The sequence below is a fragment of the Canis lupus genome, chromosome 15 (assembly GCF_011100685.1).
Source record: "Canis lupus familiaris isolate Mischka breed German Shepherd chromosome 15, alternate assembly UU_Cfam_GSD_1.0, whole genome shotgun sequence".
Taxonomy (NCBI): Eukaryota; Metazoa; Chordata; class Mammalia; order Carnivora; family Canidae; genus Canis; species Canis lupus.
The window spans coordinates 35,510,517-35,526,123 of NC_049236.1; the positions used below are offsets into that span (position 1 = coordinate 35,510,517).

Below are 15,607 nucleotides of genomic sequence, written 5' to 3' on the forward strand. Positions count from 1 at the left end.
ACTCTTTAATTAGGGCTCTTAACCTGGAGCCTACAATTTAAGGAACATAGCTGCCAGCCCTGGAACAGTAAGTTATAAAGGTATTGGTATATATATAGCTGAATAATAATATATATATAGCTGAAGAATAATATATTACAATTTTTAAAAATAAATTATAGCAGGTTTGGATATTTTCTGAACCAGAGGACACATTTTTTGGCCCAAGTTGAATAGTAAAATGCAGGGTCCATAGTTTATATTTGTTTTTCTTCTACTTGGCCTGGTATTATTGGTACTCTGCCTTGGTCAGATGTAGGATCCATTCAGTCCAGTGACATTTTTCTGTAACAGATACTTCTAATATATGACTGAATCAAATGATGGTTGGGGTCATGTTGTGTTGGTAATCAGGGAAAGGCATGGGAATTCAGTGAGTTGATGAGATTATAGTTGATGTACTTGATCCTGGAAATCTCTACTTGAGGGGACAACAAATGTTGGGTATATGTCAGAGAAAAATTTTCAGTGGAAGTGCCGTATTGGGCACAGCCAGAGTCTCTAAAGAATTGACTTTTGGCAATAGCATCAGAACTACATAGGACTTAGTAGAATGCATTAGAGTGAGGGAAGATGGCTCAGGGAAGAAAAAGGCTACACTGGATGGACATGGAAAAGAGGGGCTTTGTGCCTGGGGCAGATTGTGGATTACGCATGGGAAGGATGTCTCCTGTTTAAAAATGAAATATTCTATATATGGTACTATATGTTGCCTTTCAAACAGAGTATACCAGTCACAAACCAGATCTGATTTGCTCTGTGGCACTGCTGCACACAATTTTTAAAAGCGTTATCTAAACATTTGTTTTGTGTGTCACTCCTCATTCTCACTCATCCCCTCTGCTCTTCCTAGTATGGACACTAGGGCATTAACCCTTTTACTGTTCTCTCTGCCTCTAGAGTGCTCACTACCAAATTAATGTTTCTGAGGCATACATTTGCTTTCTCAACCAGAAATCTTCACTGGTTTCAGAGTATAGCAGCATGGACCAAAGTATGTATAAAATAGTCTGTTGAAATGATTTGCTATAACCTAATTATAGTCTGCCTTTCTATTTCTCACTCCTTCAGTCCAAATAAACTGCATAATGCCTTTTCCCATGTACCATTTAGAATGACCTTCTTCATTTTGGTACATGTTAAAATTTTATCCATCCTTCAGTGCTTCCTCAGAAGTACCTCTTCCTTAGCTGTTCCCTGTCTGTACCCGTAGCTGGTAACAACTTCCTCCTCTTCTGAATTCTTGTACCATGGTCTTTATCTTTCTGTGGTATTACACTTTTGTGCTTAGATTCAGTCCAGACTTACAGCTTCCCAGCTGCATAACTCTAGGCAAGCTGCTTCAACTCTCTGGACCTAATTCCTCATCTGTAAAATGCAAGTAAAATGTTAGCTATAATTTTTATGTTATTATATTTATACATATATATGCCTAATCTCCCTGATTCTGTTCTGTTTCCTATTAAATATGAAATGAGCTTAATTTATCCTCTCAGTTCATAAGTGGCCTCATATATGTAAAAGAAATTCTGTTAAATAAATAGGTGATACTCTTTAATAGGTGATACTTTTTATAAGCTTTTAAAAACATTGTGGCAAAATACACATAACATTAAATTTACCATTTTTAGGCATACATTTCAGTGGCATTAGGTACGTATACATTTTTGTGCAACCATTATCACCTTCCATCTCCAGAACTCTTTTCATCTTATAAGCTTATTACTTAAATAAGCTTTGTGAATTATAAATTATTAATTTAATATTTTAGAAATCCATTTCTGTTTTTATTACTCAGGGTAATAATTCTTGAAGATGAACTTGAAAAACTTGTTTGTACTAAAGAAACACAAGAACTAGTATCAGAATCTTATCAAATCCTAGAACAGAAGTTAAAGTTGATTCAGCCCCATGTTCAGGCAAGCAACAATTGCTGGGAAGAGGCCATTTCTCAAGTGGACCGACTACTACGAAGAAACACAGATAGAAAAGGTACCAGTGAGAGCTTTCCTTCATGTACATCTATCATACATGGTTACTCTAGTCCAGTAAGATTTTGTTAGGTGGATTTCTTATCTCTATGATGTAAGTGACTTGACAAAATTTAGCTTACTGAAAGAAATGTTGAACTTGTACATACAAATTGACACTGAATATAGTCTGGCCTTATTTTGTAAACAAATTAATATGATTTGAAAGTTCTCTGAATCCTTAGCTCCTTTTTAAAAAACTTAATGAAAGGACAGATTTTAATAAGTGTTTTCCATTATTAGAACTTCTAGAAACTCTTTTCCAGTTAGTGTAGTAATGAGTTTGATAGTTAGGGGCCAGAAATGGAGTCTTGCTTTTAAGGTAAAATATGTCAGAAATTCAGAAATAGTAAACCAATGCTATGATAGGCGGTACTGTGTATTTGTGCAAGTACTGTGTATTTGTTATTAAGGGTCTGAAATATGTTAAGTGCCATTATTAAATGGTGACATCGGAATGCCTTGTGTTGCTGGGCAAAAGGGCGATCTTGAAATCTTCTGCAAAATGGCTTTCATTTGACCCAGACTTTATATTAGTTTTTACTAATTTCACTAATTCACTGTAAATATTTCGCATATTAATTTTTAAATTTGTGCTATAAACAGTACCATGTTTATCCCTTGAACCTTTATGATAATCAGATATATATGTGTAGAAATTGTATTGCTGCCAAAGATAATTAATGCTTTATCATCCTGTTAGTCATTGTTTTGTTTACAGCTAGATCTGTAATACTTTAATGTCATTAAGAAGCTGAATAAGTCTTTACATAGTGAAAGTTAACTTTTTTCAAAGGAAATGTTAACATGCTAATTACTGATGGATGCATCACTAATAGATTTCCTTTATATCTAAAATCTAAATGGCTTCCAAAAAATAAATAAATAAAATAAAATGTAAATGGCTAGTAAATTTTTTCTTCAGAGGGTAAATCTGCCAGGGGGTATAGCTCAGGGGTAGAGCATTTGACTGCAGAGGGTAAATTTGCCAATGATTTTTAATATATGCAAATATTTATGCATGTTAAACTTTTTGATATGACAAGTCTAGAACTTTTGAGTGCATTTTCTTTTTTTTTTTCAAGTTTTTATTTAAATTCCAGTTAGTTTCTTGAGCACATTTTCTTTAAATGGAAACACTCAGAAATGACTGGGAATTAAGAGATACATCCCATTTATTCCTCCCCTTAGCATACTCTGAGATGGTAAATTGTAGCAGTCACTTGAACATGATTGTTAAAACTGTCTCCAAAACATTGGGCAAGTGATAAGCCATGATGTTCTGCATATGCGGCTTTTGCTTATAGGTGATAATGATACTAATTAAGATATAAGTCATTGGCAAACTTTTCTCACTAAAATGTTCATAGTAGCCATAGCTATGTGACTTTGAATAAAATATTTGTATGATTTTTTTAAGAAGCAGGTGCTTTGGGCAGCCCAGGTGGCTCAGCGGTTTAGCGCCGCCTTCAGCCCAGGGTGTAATCCCAGAGACCCGGGATCGAGTCCCACGTCAGGCTCCCTACATGGAGCCTGCTTCTCCTACTGCCTGTGTCTCTGCTTGTGTCTCTGCCTCTCTTTCTCTCTCTCTGTGTCTCTCATTAATAAATAAATAATTAAAAAAAAAAAGCAGGTGCTTTAGTTAGTTCTTAGCTCTTTTTAAGTTATTTCAAGACTGCAGAAATGACACAAGATAGTTCAAAGTAGCCTTCTTCACCCATATTCCTCAGTTGACATTCTACCACATTTGCCGTACCTCTCTCAGTATCTGTCTATAAATTCTTTTGGTGGTATTATTCTGAACCATTTTGAGAGTAAGATGCAGACATGAGATCCCATTACCCCTAAATCTTCTGTTTGCACTTTTGAAAAAAGAGCATTCTCCTACCTACCTACAATATACCATCAAAATCAGGACATGAGCATTGATCTAATATTGCTCTCTAATCCACAGATCCCATTCTAATCTCACTAATTGATCCAATGGTAATTTTACATGCCCAGATCCAGATCACACATGGCATTTAGCTTTTATGTTCTTTATTCTACTTTAGCCTTTTTTTGTCTTTCATAATAAGAATTTTATTTAAAAAAATATCCTGAGATTATATAAGTTTTTTCCCACTATTAAGCATATATGTCCCATATGCCCCACTAGGATCATTTCACATATTTATTTAAGAGATATAAAAAAGTAATGTTCAAAAAAATGTAATGTTCACATGAAAACCTATAAACAAATGTTTATAGTGACTTTATTCATAATCACTAAAAGCTAGAAGCAGTCCAAGTGTCCTTCAGCTGATGAGTAGACAAACTGTTAAATCCATCCACACAATGGAATACTACTCAGCAATAAAAAAGAAATGAGCTACTGATACATCATTAAGATGGAGGAATCTCTAATACACTGTGTTAATCAAAAGAAGCCAGACTCAAATCACTACATAGTCTATGATTGCATTTAAATGACATTCTTAAAACAGTATAATTTAATAGGAATGGCCGATATACCAGCAGTTACTAGGAGTTGGATATGGAGGGAGGAATGGGCAGCATAAGTAAATGTTTTGAGGTGATGGAGCTGTTCTGTATCTTAGTTGTATTTATATCTTGGTTATGGTGGGTAGTGGTGGTTATATGACTCTTAATTTGTCTAACTTCATAAAATTAGATACCAAAAAGAGTGAATTCTCTGAGTAAAATAAAATAAGGTTTCTTACCCACAGTTTTAGCATTTAGCATTTAGCATACTAAACTACTAGTTTAGTAGTTCTTGCTCAAATTAGATATTATTGTGATTGTTGCCAAATGGTGATTTTCTAATTCCATTTTTCCTTTTATACGTATTAGCATTTTGTTGTGAGGCAAAGCAGCCCTTTTGCCACTTACTTTTTTTTAAAGATTTTATTTATTCATGAGAGACACACAGAGAGAGGGCCAGAGACACAAGCAGAGGGAGAAGCAGGCTCCATGCAGGGAGCCCGATTCAGGACTCGATCCCAGGACTCCAGGATCACACCCTGAGCTGAAGGCAGGTGCTTATGCACTGAGCCACCCAGGCATCCCCCGTTTTCCACTTATTTATATCAATATGGATGTATGGATTTTTATTTTATTCTGTAGATCATAATTTGTTAGTCAAACAGGATTATTAAATGTTAGTATTATATTACATGTTAGTATTATATTACATGTTAGTATTATATTACATGTTAGTATTATAGTACTATTTTGCTCAAATTGCCCAAAGTTTAACCAGAGGGAGCCTATTCAAGGTGGTTTGTGCCATCATCATTCTTTGACTACTTCTTTACTTCTTCATACTTACTTTGCCCCTAGCCCTAATAACAGCCATGTATCCAAGATGCCCTATTCCTTTAGTGGAAAAATGGTATTTAGAAACCAAGATGTGGGTGCTAAGTACTCCTGGCCACTGGGATTTTACCATTTCTAAGCACATAGGGTGGTGAGATATATCTGTGTAAATGTATATATCACTATCTCTCTGTCCATATATGTTGTGTACCATGGGTTCACACCAATACTCCAATTCAGTCCCAACACTACATAGTTCATTATGTCCTTCTCCTTATTTGTCCCTCTCTTTTCTGATTATAAGAAACTTGGCTCTCTTTATCTTCAATGTTTACTTACTTATTCAATCCTTTGTATGTAAGCAATCGCCTGACAATATGGGCTGTCCCCTGAGCCACATTGCTACTCACTCACACCTACTGAGAGTCCTTCCCATCCCATCTCATTCCAGTCCAGCTAGCTTTGTCCACACCAACCCCTGAAGCCAGGAATCTCCCCCCAACCCTGGTGCCAACCAGTTACCTGTCATTACTCTTGAAAGGTAAAAATCTAGATTCTTGAACTCTACTTCTTTTTAAGTAGAGAGATAATGATGAAAGGTAGAGAGCTGGATATGAGGCTAAGTAACCCTGTGATTAGAATCCAGACACTAAAAAAAAAAAAAAAAAAAAAAAAAAATCCAGACACTAATATTAAGTAATTAAAGTTAACACCTGGGTGATCTTTTCATGCTATTACTTTTGAAATTCATTTCCAATTCTAGCTTCTGAGAGTAGAAGTGATATAAAGGAAGTGCAAAATTGAAGTTTATTTTTTTTTTAATTTTTTTTTTAATTTTTATTTATTTATGATAGTCACAGAGAAAGAGAGAGAGGCAGAGACATAGGTAGAGGGAAAAGCAGGCTCCATGCACCGGGAGCCCGATGTGGGATTCGATCCCGGGTCTCCAGGATCGCGCCCTGGGCCAAAGGCAGGCGCCAAACCGCTGCGCCACCCAGGGATCCCGAAGTTTATTTTTTGTTGGGAAAAGTGATGGTCTGTTTTGAAACTGTTCCTATGCCATGAACAAAAGTTGATTTGTTCAGTGAGTATTTATAGAGTACCTGTTGTATGCCAGATACTATGGTACGGTGAAGAAGGGAGAATATAATTTAATTGTTAAGTCTGTTGCTGTTATAGTTAATTTTAACATCCTTAATTTTTTAATATAAATTAAAAGTTACAATGAGAACAAGTTGGGCTATGAAATTGGCAAAATATTAGTACTAATAATGTTTTTTAATTAGATGTTCACTCATTTCTGTGTGGCCTGTTGCTTTTTAAGGCAAGCCTGAAATAGTATGTGAAAATCCACGTTGTACTGTGGTACCTTTGATGCAGCCTACTCTACACATTGCAGACAAAGATCCAATCCCTGAGGAGCAGGTAATGGTGAAAATTGCTTTTTAATCTACATACAAAGATTACCTATCTTTCTCTGTAAGAGGTATGGATGATTATTGACTTAAGTTGTTAAATTTATGTTTGTGATGAACTTCAAAATTACAGCATAGTATATTGAACTGATACCAAATCATTTGTCTGTATGTCTTAATGCCTTAAATTTGAATCTACCAGCAAATTTTCATATTATTTATATCTTACTGTCTATTTTTTAGACACTTAAAAGTGATCAAACACATTACAAATGAGTGCATTGGCAAAGGTAACTTCTGGGGTGCTGGAAATGTGACTAGTGGTTACTGGTCAATATACATATGTAAAATCCTGTACATTTGAGATTTGTGCATTTGACAGCATGTATATACCTCACTTTAAAGAAACAGTTTTTTAATGATTTAATTAGATATTGACAAAAATATCTTTTGTTTATTCTAAGGAAAACTTCTTTTCCTTTGGTCATAATTGTCTACTCAGTATTCTTAATTGCAGAAGGAGACCAATTCTGTTTAGTTTAACAAACAAAAGATTTTTTTTTTTTAAGATTTTATTTTATTAGAGAGGGAGAGAAAATCCCAAGCAGACTCTCCACTGAGTGTGGAGCTTGACACAGGGCTCCATCCCACTACCCCAAAACCATGACCCGAACTGAATTCAAGAGTTGGACGCTTAACTTACTGAGCCACCCAGGTGCCCCAACAAACAAAAAAATTGTTTTAGAAAACAGTACCTGACTGACAATATTTCTGAGGGTCACATAGTCAGGTTTGAAACAGGTTGCTGTAAACAGCCAAAATCACTCAAAAGAACTGTTCCATTTCCTGCATTATCACTGCCCAGTCACTGGTTGCAGACATTGCCATTTGCTCCATCATTGCTGAATAATAAAAACTCCCTTTAGAACCTCTACCTCTAGAAACTTGATCTGCCACCACTCTTGCCAAAATGGATTCCTTTAGATGCCTCCTTCCCTTTGTAACAAAACTTCTAGGACAGATGTGATCCACATACAGATATAGCGGATCCCAAGTCATTTGCCTGAACCATAACTGCAAGGAGGCTGGGTAAGCAAGAATCCTAGTCTGTTCCTTAGTGAGACGAAGAACCATAAGATGAGGTTCCCCAATCCTAGAATAATGTTCAAACGTCCTGAGAAGTCAGAAAGAACTGCAGGTACCTACCACAAAAAGACAACATACCTGACCACCTCCACAAACCACCAGCCCTTCTAATTTGATTGGTTTTATAGAGCTAATAACTGTAATCTTAACTGGATCTATAGAATGGTATCAGAGCAGAAAAATAATGATTGAAGTTATTAAACTTTCTTATCTACAATCCCTTTTAGTATCAACTGTTAAGTTTAAGACTTCAGTTTATCTATAATAATATATTTGCTCTGTTTGCCCACCTTTGCTTTAGTGACCTGTGCCAAGAGTCTTCATTTTTTAATCTTGGAGCTGGGTAGGTACAAGTTAATGAATGCTACCAGAAAATTGTCTGCTTGAAGTAAAGTGCTTTTTCTTTTATTCATTTTCAGGAATTAGAAGCTTATGTAGATGATATAGATATGGACAGTGATTTCAGAAAGGATGATTTTTATTACTTGTCTCAAGAAGACAGAGAGAGACAGAAGCGTGAGCATGAAGAATCCAAAAGGGTACTCCAAGAATTAAAATCTGTGCTGGGATTTAAAGCATCAGAGGCAGAAAGGCAGAAGTGGAAGCAACTTCTATTTAGTGATCACGGTAAGCACTTACTTCAGAGTAAAAAATTATTTTATTATAGGGGATTCTTTTTTCTTGAACTATGAATCTTATTTTAGCTATATAATTCTTATAGCTTTAATTTTAGGGATCTGTCAAGTATAGTACTTTTTTCTTCTAGACACAAATCAGTATGATCAATAAAAGAGTAGGTATATAATCAAATTGGGAGTATGAAATCAGAGTTTTTCATCAGGTATTTGATATTGTACTAAATTTTATTTGGAATAGGCAGTGAGTTGAATAAATTACAGTGTTTTCAAATTTAGTGAATTTGAGATTCTAAACTCTGTACTCTTTATGTTGATATTATAAATACCTCAATGGAGCACCAAATTAAAAACCCTTTGTTTACCATTGAAAGAAATGAATTAAAATCTAGGCCAATTAGCTACATCACTAAGGTTATGTAATTGATTTGAACACTTTAGTAGATGGGAGAAAAGGAGGTGCTTTTGTGTGCACTGTCTCCATACTTGGATTGTCAGTACTGATGATTAGTGTTAAACTCCTTTAAGTTTCCCACTCTCCTTTTTTTTTAGTTGGATTTCATGAGAAGTGAGGGAAGGAATGAGGAGAAGCTTAATACTTGACAGTATCAAACTAGCTAATTCCTAGTTGAGAAGAAACTTCTGGAGTTTTCTAAGTAGGGAGAGTGGGTTTCCCCTTTTATAGAGTACTTATGTGGAGCCTCAAAATCAACTGCCTTCTTTCCTGTTCTCTTTTTTCACTAGAAGTTTATAGATTACCTATACTTCTGGAAAGTTCCTCAGGTTTCTCTTTTCTTCTCTTAGGAGCCCTACCATTCTCCCTTGTCCACATATACATTTCTTGGTTTTATCCTTCCTCATCCCAAGGCCCCCTTTAATAGCCCGGGTCCTTATTGGATTGTGCTTGTAAATTGTAATGCTGTCTTAACTGACTTCCATTTTCTTTTTTATTATGTAACCTCTAACTCCCAACGTGGGGCTCAAATTCATAACCCAAGATCAGGAGTTGCATGCTCTACTGACTCTGCCAGTGTGGTACACCAGCTGACTTCTATTTTCAATACCTTTTTCTTCTAAGCTATCCTTAGAAGATAGCTTCTGAGGTAGCTTCTATCTATACAGGCTCCCTCCTGATTTTTCTCAAACAGTAGTACATTGATAATGGCTATCTTTAAAATCTGGAGTGGTTCCCCCCTTTCCTGCTATATTAAATCTAAACTCTTTTTTCTGGTTTCAAGCCTCTCTACCATATGAGTCCATCATTTCCAATTATATTTCCTACTCTTTCTAATATAGATGTCCTCCTCTGGTTATATTTTATAATGAGACTATGGTTCCACAAACTGATTGTTTTTACTCATGAAAAACATTCATGCTGGGGCACTTGGCTGGCTCAGTCAATAGAGCATGCAACCTTTGATCTTGGAATAATGAGTTCAAGCCCCCATGTTGGGGGTAGAAATTACTTAAAAAAAAGAAAAGAAAAGAAAAAGAAAAAGAAAAAACATTCATGCTGATCTCTTTACCAAGAATTCTGTCTTCTCCACCAAGCCGCCTTTCTACTGGTTGCTTGTTGGCAAATCCTCCTCTCCTGCTTCCTCTCCCACCACTGCAAAGCCTCACACCAGAGGGGCACTTGAGCAGCAACATATGCAACAGATTAAAAACTACCCAGGGGCAGCAGTAAAGATAGAGTTCCTGCAACCTGTTTGTTCATATGTTGGGCCTACATGAATCAGAGATTGAGAGTATTATGTTTTAGGCACTATTGTTTTCTATGTGTTCAGTGGTTTTGTCTGTATAATGAAATTACCATCTCTGTCAGTAGGGGCTTTATTATCCCCCACAGTGTTCATTCAGTAAATTACTCACTCAACAAGGAGTTACTGAGGTACTGTTTCCTGCTGTATCCCGAGTGCATAATCAAGAGACAAATATCCCTGCACTCCTGGAGGCTTACCTTCCAGCAGTGTTAACACTTGATCTTCCAGTTGCCCAGATTATATTGCCCTATTTAATTAGCCATAATCAGAGATATCAATCAACATCTGTTTCATTCTTTAAGAACTAGATTTATCGCCTCAAACTGTACATGAAGACTGAAAATACCATTGTATATAAACCTGTATCCTTTCTATTGTGCAGTACTTTCTCCATTTAGTTTTTAAATATCCTATTGACAGTATGGGCAAGGATATAACAATGAAAGAAATGTTATCTTTTTTCAGGTATGTGCTTCTGGTAGTTTACATTTGAAAGGGTAGTAATGCTGATTTTGTTTGTGAAAATAAGTAAAAAGCTGCTGATACCATAAAATGCTTTTTCCGTGAAAAATTTCAGTACATCTTCCAGAGTTATTTTCATCTCTGCCTACAGGGGTAAAGTCCGAATGGAATTAGAGAGGGATATTCTACACTGGAACCTGCTGTGGCCATATTTTTCTGTTGTTGCTGCTCTCTAGTGGAGTTACTGCAGCTTAGGGATCTCTTTCTTGGAAATGGACACCTTTTACAAATTATTTTTTAAATAAACGCCAGATCTTCAAGAAGCACTTTTTTTTTCTTCCGTCATGCTTCCTAATATATTGTATTGTACTAACCCCTCATACTGGGAGGAGAGACTGCCTAGCAAGCAACCCACTGCCTACTAACATGAAGAGGGGCTAAATAAAACTTCATTTTCCTTGAAAGGACAACTTCTACCGTATGGATATAATATTTATGTATTATGCTTTGTACAATAGTTGATCTTGAATACAGATTTTATTTTGTTTATATTTTTCTGTGACATTACAAAATGTGTAGAAGTTATGGCTTTACTTTCATCAGGGTCTTATTAGGTGGTTGGCAAGTAAGGTGAACTGTGTGCATTTTTTTCCATGCTGTTTTAACTTGTAAATATATATGTGCATAAGATACGATTATTATCTGGATGACTTTAGGCCTTTTAACTCCCACATTATCAGTAAAAACCATGTTGCTTATTCTTTCATAAGAATGGTTCTCAAACATTAGTGTGCATCAGAGTTGAGCATAGGGCTTATCAGCACAGCTGGTCCCACTCAGTGTCCCCTTCAGTAGGTCTGGGTGGGGCCCAAGAATTGTATTTCTGCCAGATAACCTGGTGGTTACGACTGATGTTGGTTTGGGGACCATACTTTGAGAACCACTGCTTTAATATTTTGAATAAAAGAATGTGTGATGTGTTTTAAAATCTTCATCAAAACCCCATCTCATTTCATTTCTTAGGCATTCTATCTCTTATAAAGTTCTCTGGATTTATAAATTTACATAGATTTTACTAGAAAGTTTTATTTAGCTTTTATTTATTGTTCTTTATAAGAAAAAATACTGGAAATTTAAATTAAAGTTTAAATCATTGCTGGGTCCTTAGTTATTATTTTTCTTTCTTTTTTTTCTTTCTTTCTTTCTTTCTTTCTTTTTTTCCTTTGAAGCTGTGTTGAAATCCTTGTCTCCTGTAGACCCAGTGGAACCCATAAGTAATTCAGAACCATCAGTGGATTCAGATATGGGGACAGTTGGTAAAAATGATACTGAAGAGGAAAATAGTAAACCCTCCACAGCTGACAATGAAATAAGTAGTAAGACTGAGTATTTATGTGAAAACCCTCTAGATGATAAAAATAAAGACAATTCGGCAAATGAAGTCTTCCTCCAAGGAGCTGAAGAAAGAGTGTGTTACCAATGTGAGAGTGAAGAGGAATCTCAGCAGTCAGATGTAGGTAGCCTGTCCACTGCCCATCCAACTCCCAGGGACTTATTACAGCCCTCCATTAAGCAGAGGCTGGCACGGCTCCAGCTGTCATCGGATTTTAACTTCACTGCTGGTCTTGCTGCAGAAGTGGCTGCTAGATCTCTCTCCTTTACCACCATGCAGGAACAGACTTTTGGTGATGAGGAGGAAGAACAAATAATACAAGAAAATAAAAATGAGGTAGAAGAGAAGTAAGAACCAAGATGCCCATGAAGGATTTTAAATTGTTGCTTTTATGCAGGTGTTTTAGCTTCAACACTAGATAATCCACTGGAAAGGGAAAATGAGTATTAAGTTTACTATTTATAAAGATGTGAATTTACAGCAAGAACCCTGGTTTGAACAACTGCTCTGAAAATAGTAGCTAACCTGTAAATGGCAAATCTTTTAGGAAAATAAGAGAAAGGTAAGGGCTCTCTTGAGTAAATTGCTGTTTTATTTGCAGCACAACTGATCGATCTTGGAAATTCTTTAGGTACTTTTAATAAGAAACAAATTTATCATTTCTTGCCAGAATTTGCTACCATAAAATGACTGGGATAATTCTGTTGCAAGAACATTAAGATTCAGTGTGGCTCCTTTTTACTATATTCTTGCAGTTAATAACTGCAGCTATTATGTTAATAACTTGTTGATATTTTATTTTTGTTTATACCAATCTTAAAGATGCAGGTTCTGAATTTAAAAAAATGGAATTTATATAATTAATGTGTACTGGGGTTTGGAACTAAAAAGTAGTGTCAAAAGTACTGGGATTGTGACCTGTTTCTTACACTTCTTGTTCATACCTGTATTCCGCAGTTAACTTTAAGATGTCCTAATAATCTTTAAAAGAAAAACATTGTACTGTTTTAAAAATTACCCTTTCAGTTATTTTTTGTGTTTATCTTCTGTTCTTGTTATATATAATCAGTAGGGATAATGTCAACTGGGGTCCCTATCGTCCAAGGCCCCATTTCCAACTTTGCAGAAAGTTCTTTGTTTAGGTTTGCCTACAGATAATTGAGTGCCATTAATGCAAGCCGGTCCCTTAAGCTGCTGATTCCCAGCCTGAAGGTATACCCTTTCCACCTTATTGAGTCTGCTTCCTGGAAAGCATCCTTGTCTCCTTAGTACTTCATTTATAAACTACCTCTTAAAAGAGGTTGCTTTCCAAATTGTCCAGTGTTAAATCATTGCATTTTCAAAATGTGACATTTTCAGGAGTATATTGTTTCTTGAAACCAGTAGCTCTTATGCGCTGACATAGTTTATAGACCTTACTTTGGGGAAAGTATAGGAATAATAATTTATGCTGCTGTCCTAGAGAGGAGATTACACAATGAATATAGATTGTCTTTAGAGTTAAGAAACATTCAGATTCCTGTAAACTTAGCAATTTGAGTTAGTAGATTTATATATACCAAGGGGATTTTTATTTTTTTTCCACCAACCTTAGGAAATTTATTTTTTAACATGAAGAGAAACTTGGTTCTGCTTTATATGAATAGTAGAGATCCTTCGTACAGTAAGTGCTTCTGCCTATTGCCAAAAATTTCTGGGACTTATCCATAATTAAGCTCTTAGGATTATCTTAGGGTAGGCCCAATTTACTACTTAGAAATAATTAGCTAAATTTCAAGAAAAAACAAATCTTGTTTTGAGACTGATGATTGTATTCATAAATAATAATACTTTCTTTATAAATTACTTAGTTTGCCAATTCCTTTTCTCCTTGAATTTAGAAGCAGCAATTACGGAAAAACTTAGTAATCTTTCTCTTAATCTGTAAACTTACACAGGAAGAATTAGAGTTTAATAACTTTTAATTCTTTTATTGTATTTTTATTATAGCAGTTTGGTAAAAATATCGTCATAATATTTTATCAGTTTTATTCAATAGTCTCTGAGGTGATTCTTTCTAATTTTAAAAGACTGATTTTAATCAAGAATTCCTGAGCCTCCAGTCTGATTTGTTTTACTCACCAGTTAAATTAATTCCATAAAAATTCTACTTGTTGAAACCATGATATAAGAATCTTGGGCCTTAAAGCTTCTTTTTTGTGTAGTTTTCAAAATTTCTTTCATCTTTTAAAATGTTTCTAAGATAAAATATTACCTTCCCTGTGAATATTCCTAATTTTCTTTTATAATAGTCAGTGTTTCTCAGGTTTTGTTTTGTTTTGTTTGGGGTTTTCTGTTTGTTTTTTTATGGGGCAACTACCTTAGAATAAATTGGAGGTCTTACTTTTACATTTCAAATTTGGGGCCATACTCCCAATCATTCTCAGCTGGTCATTTTGGAATGAGGCCTAGATGACGTTTATGCCCAGTAAAATCTAAGAACCTCTGTCTATTCTTACCATGAATACATTAGGAAATAAAAACTAATAGGCCAGTGTAATATAAGTAAGTACTCGTTTGTTACTTTTCTAAGAATATTTCACTTTGTATTATCAGACTTTTGACTAGTTTTAATAGTTGCCATCCTTCTTCCAAAAGAAGCCCTCTGTGAAAAATATTTTGTGATGCAATGCTTATAATTGTGCTTTCCAAGTTTTACAATGATATTTTGACAGGATAGTTCTTATGAGGAGTAATATCCTAACAGCTTTTAACATGAACATTTGCATAGTTTATTTTACCAAGACAAACCTGGTACTTAATGTAAGAATTCACGAAAGAAGCTATTTAGGGTACTCTTGAAGACAAGATTTTTACCTTTTGCCTACAGTAAGGAAAGTCATGGCAATAAATGACCTGGTAATAGTTATCATGCGTAAAATTCTTATTTTTTTCAGCTTTCATTAAAACCCTGCATATCTGGCATACCTGGGGCCAAACTCTTGCTGGTGTTTGATTTGTCGTCCTCTGCTTATTTTTTAAGTTGTCTGTATTATCTGACTTCATAAGTTAAGTCTTCTTTAAAATTGTGCTTCATTAAAAGTATACGTTTTAATATATTTAATTAAGAACTGATGTATTGACTCAGGTTTGATTTCTCAAGTTATTAGACACAAATCAGGAGAAACACATTTAAGGCAAATTACTAAGGAAATTTAAGAATATGGGTTTAAGACTGTAATACAAAAGGATGTACTTGAGTTTAAATCTCAGATCCATCATTTAAAAGCTATGCATACAGCTGTCCTTATCATGTCTTGGGGAGTTTTTCCAACCCAAACCAAATTCTCTGGTTTGCTAAGTGATGTTGGTAAATTCTGACTTCTCAAAAGTAGTTAAAAGAGAAGTGAAACTTTTGAGGCTGAAA

At 35.1% G+C, this 15,607-nt stretch overlaps 1 protein-coding gene across 4 annotated transcripts in view; it reads left to right on the forward strand.

Moving 5' to 3' along the window:
* The window catches only part of VEZT (vezatin, adherens junctions transmembrane protein), a 67,791-nt gene extending 52,483 nt beyond the window's left edge, over nt 1–15,308 (forward strand). For 3 of the 4 annotated variants that reach the window (XM_038558672.1, XM_038558673.1, XM_038558674.1), the window contains 4 exons: nt 1,838–2,031; nt 6,712–6,812; nt 8,368–8,575; nt 12,038–15,308. In XM_038558672.1, coding sequence (XP_038414600.1) covers nt 1,838–2,031; nt 6,712–6,812; nt 8,368–8,575; nt 12,038–12,552 — 1,018 coding nt within the window. In that variant the 3' untranslated portion in view covers nt 12,553–15,308. Of the gene's footprint in view, nt 1–1,837; nt 2,032–6,711; nt 6,813–8,367; nt 8,576–10,959; nt 11,964–12,037 lie in introns of those variants that run through there. The other variant, XM_038558675.1, reaches the window with a different exon arrangement.
* Nucleotides 15,309–15,607: the final 299 nt, after the last annotated feature.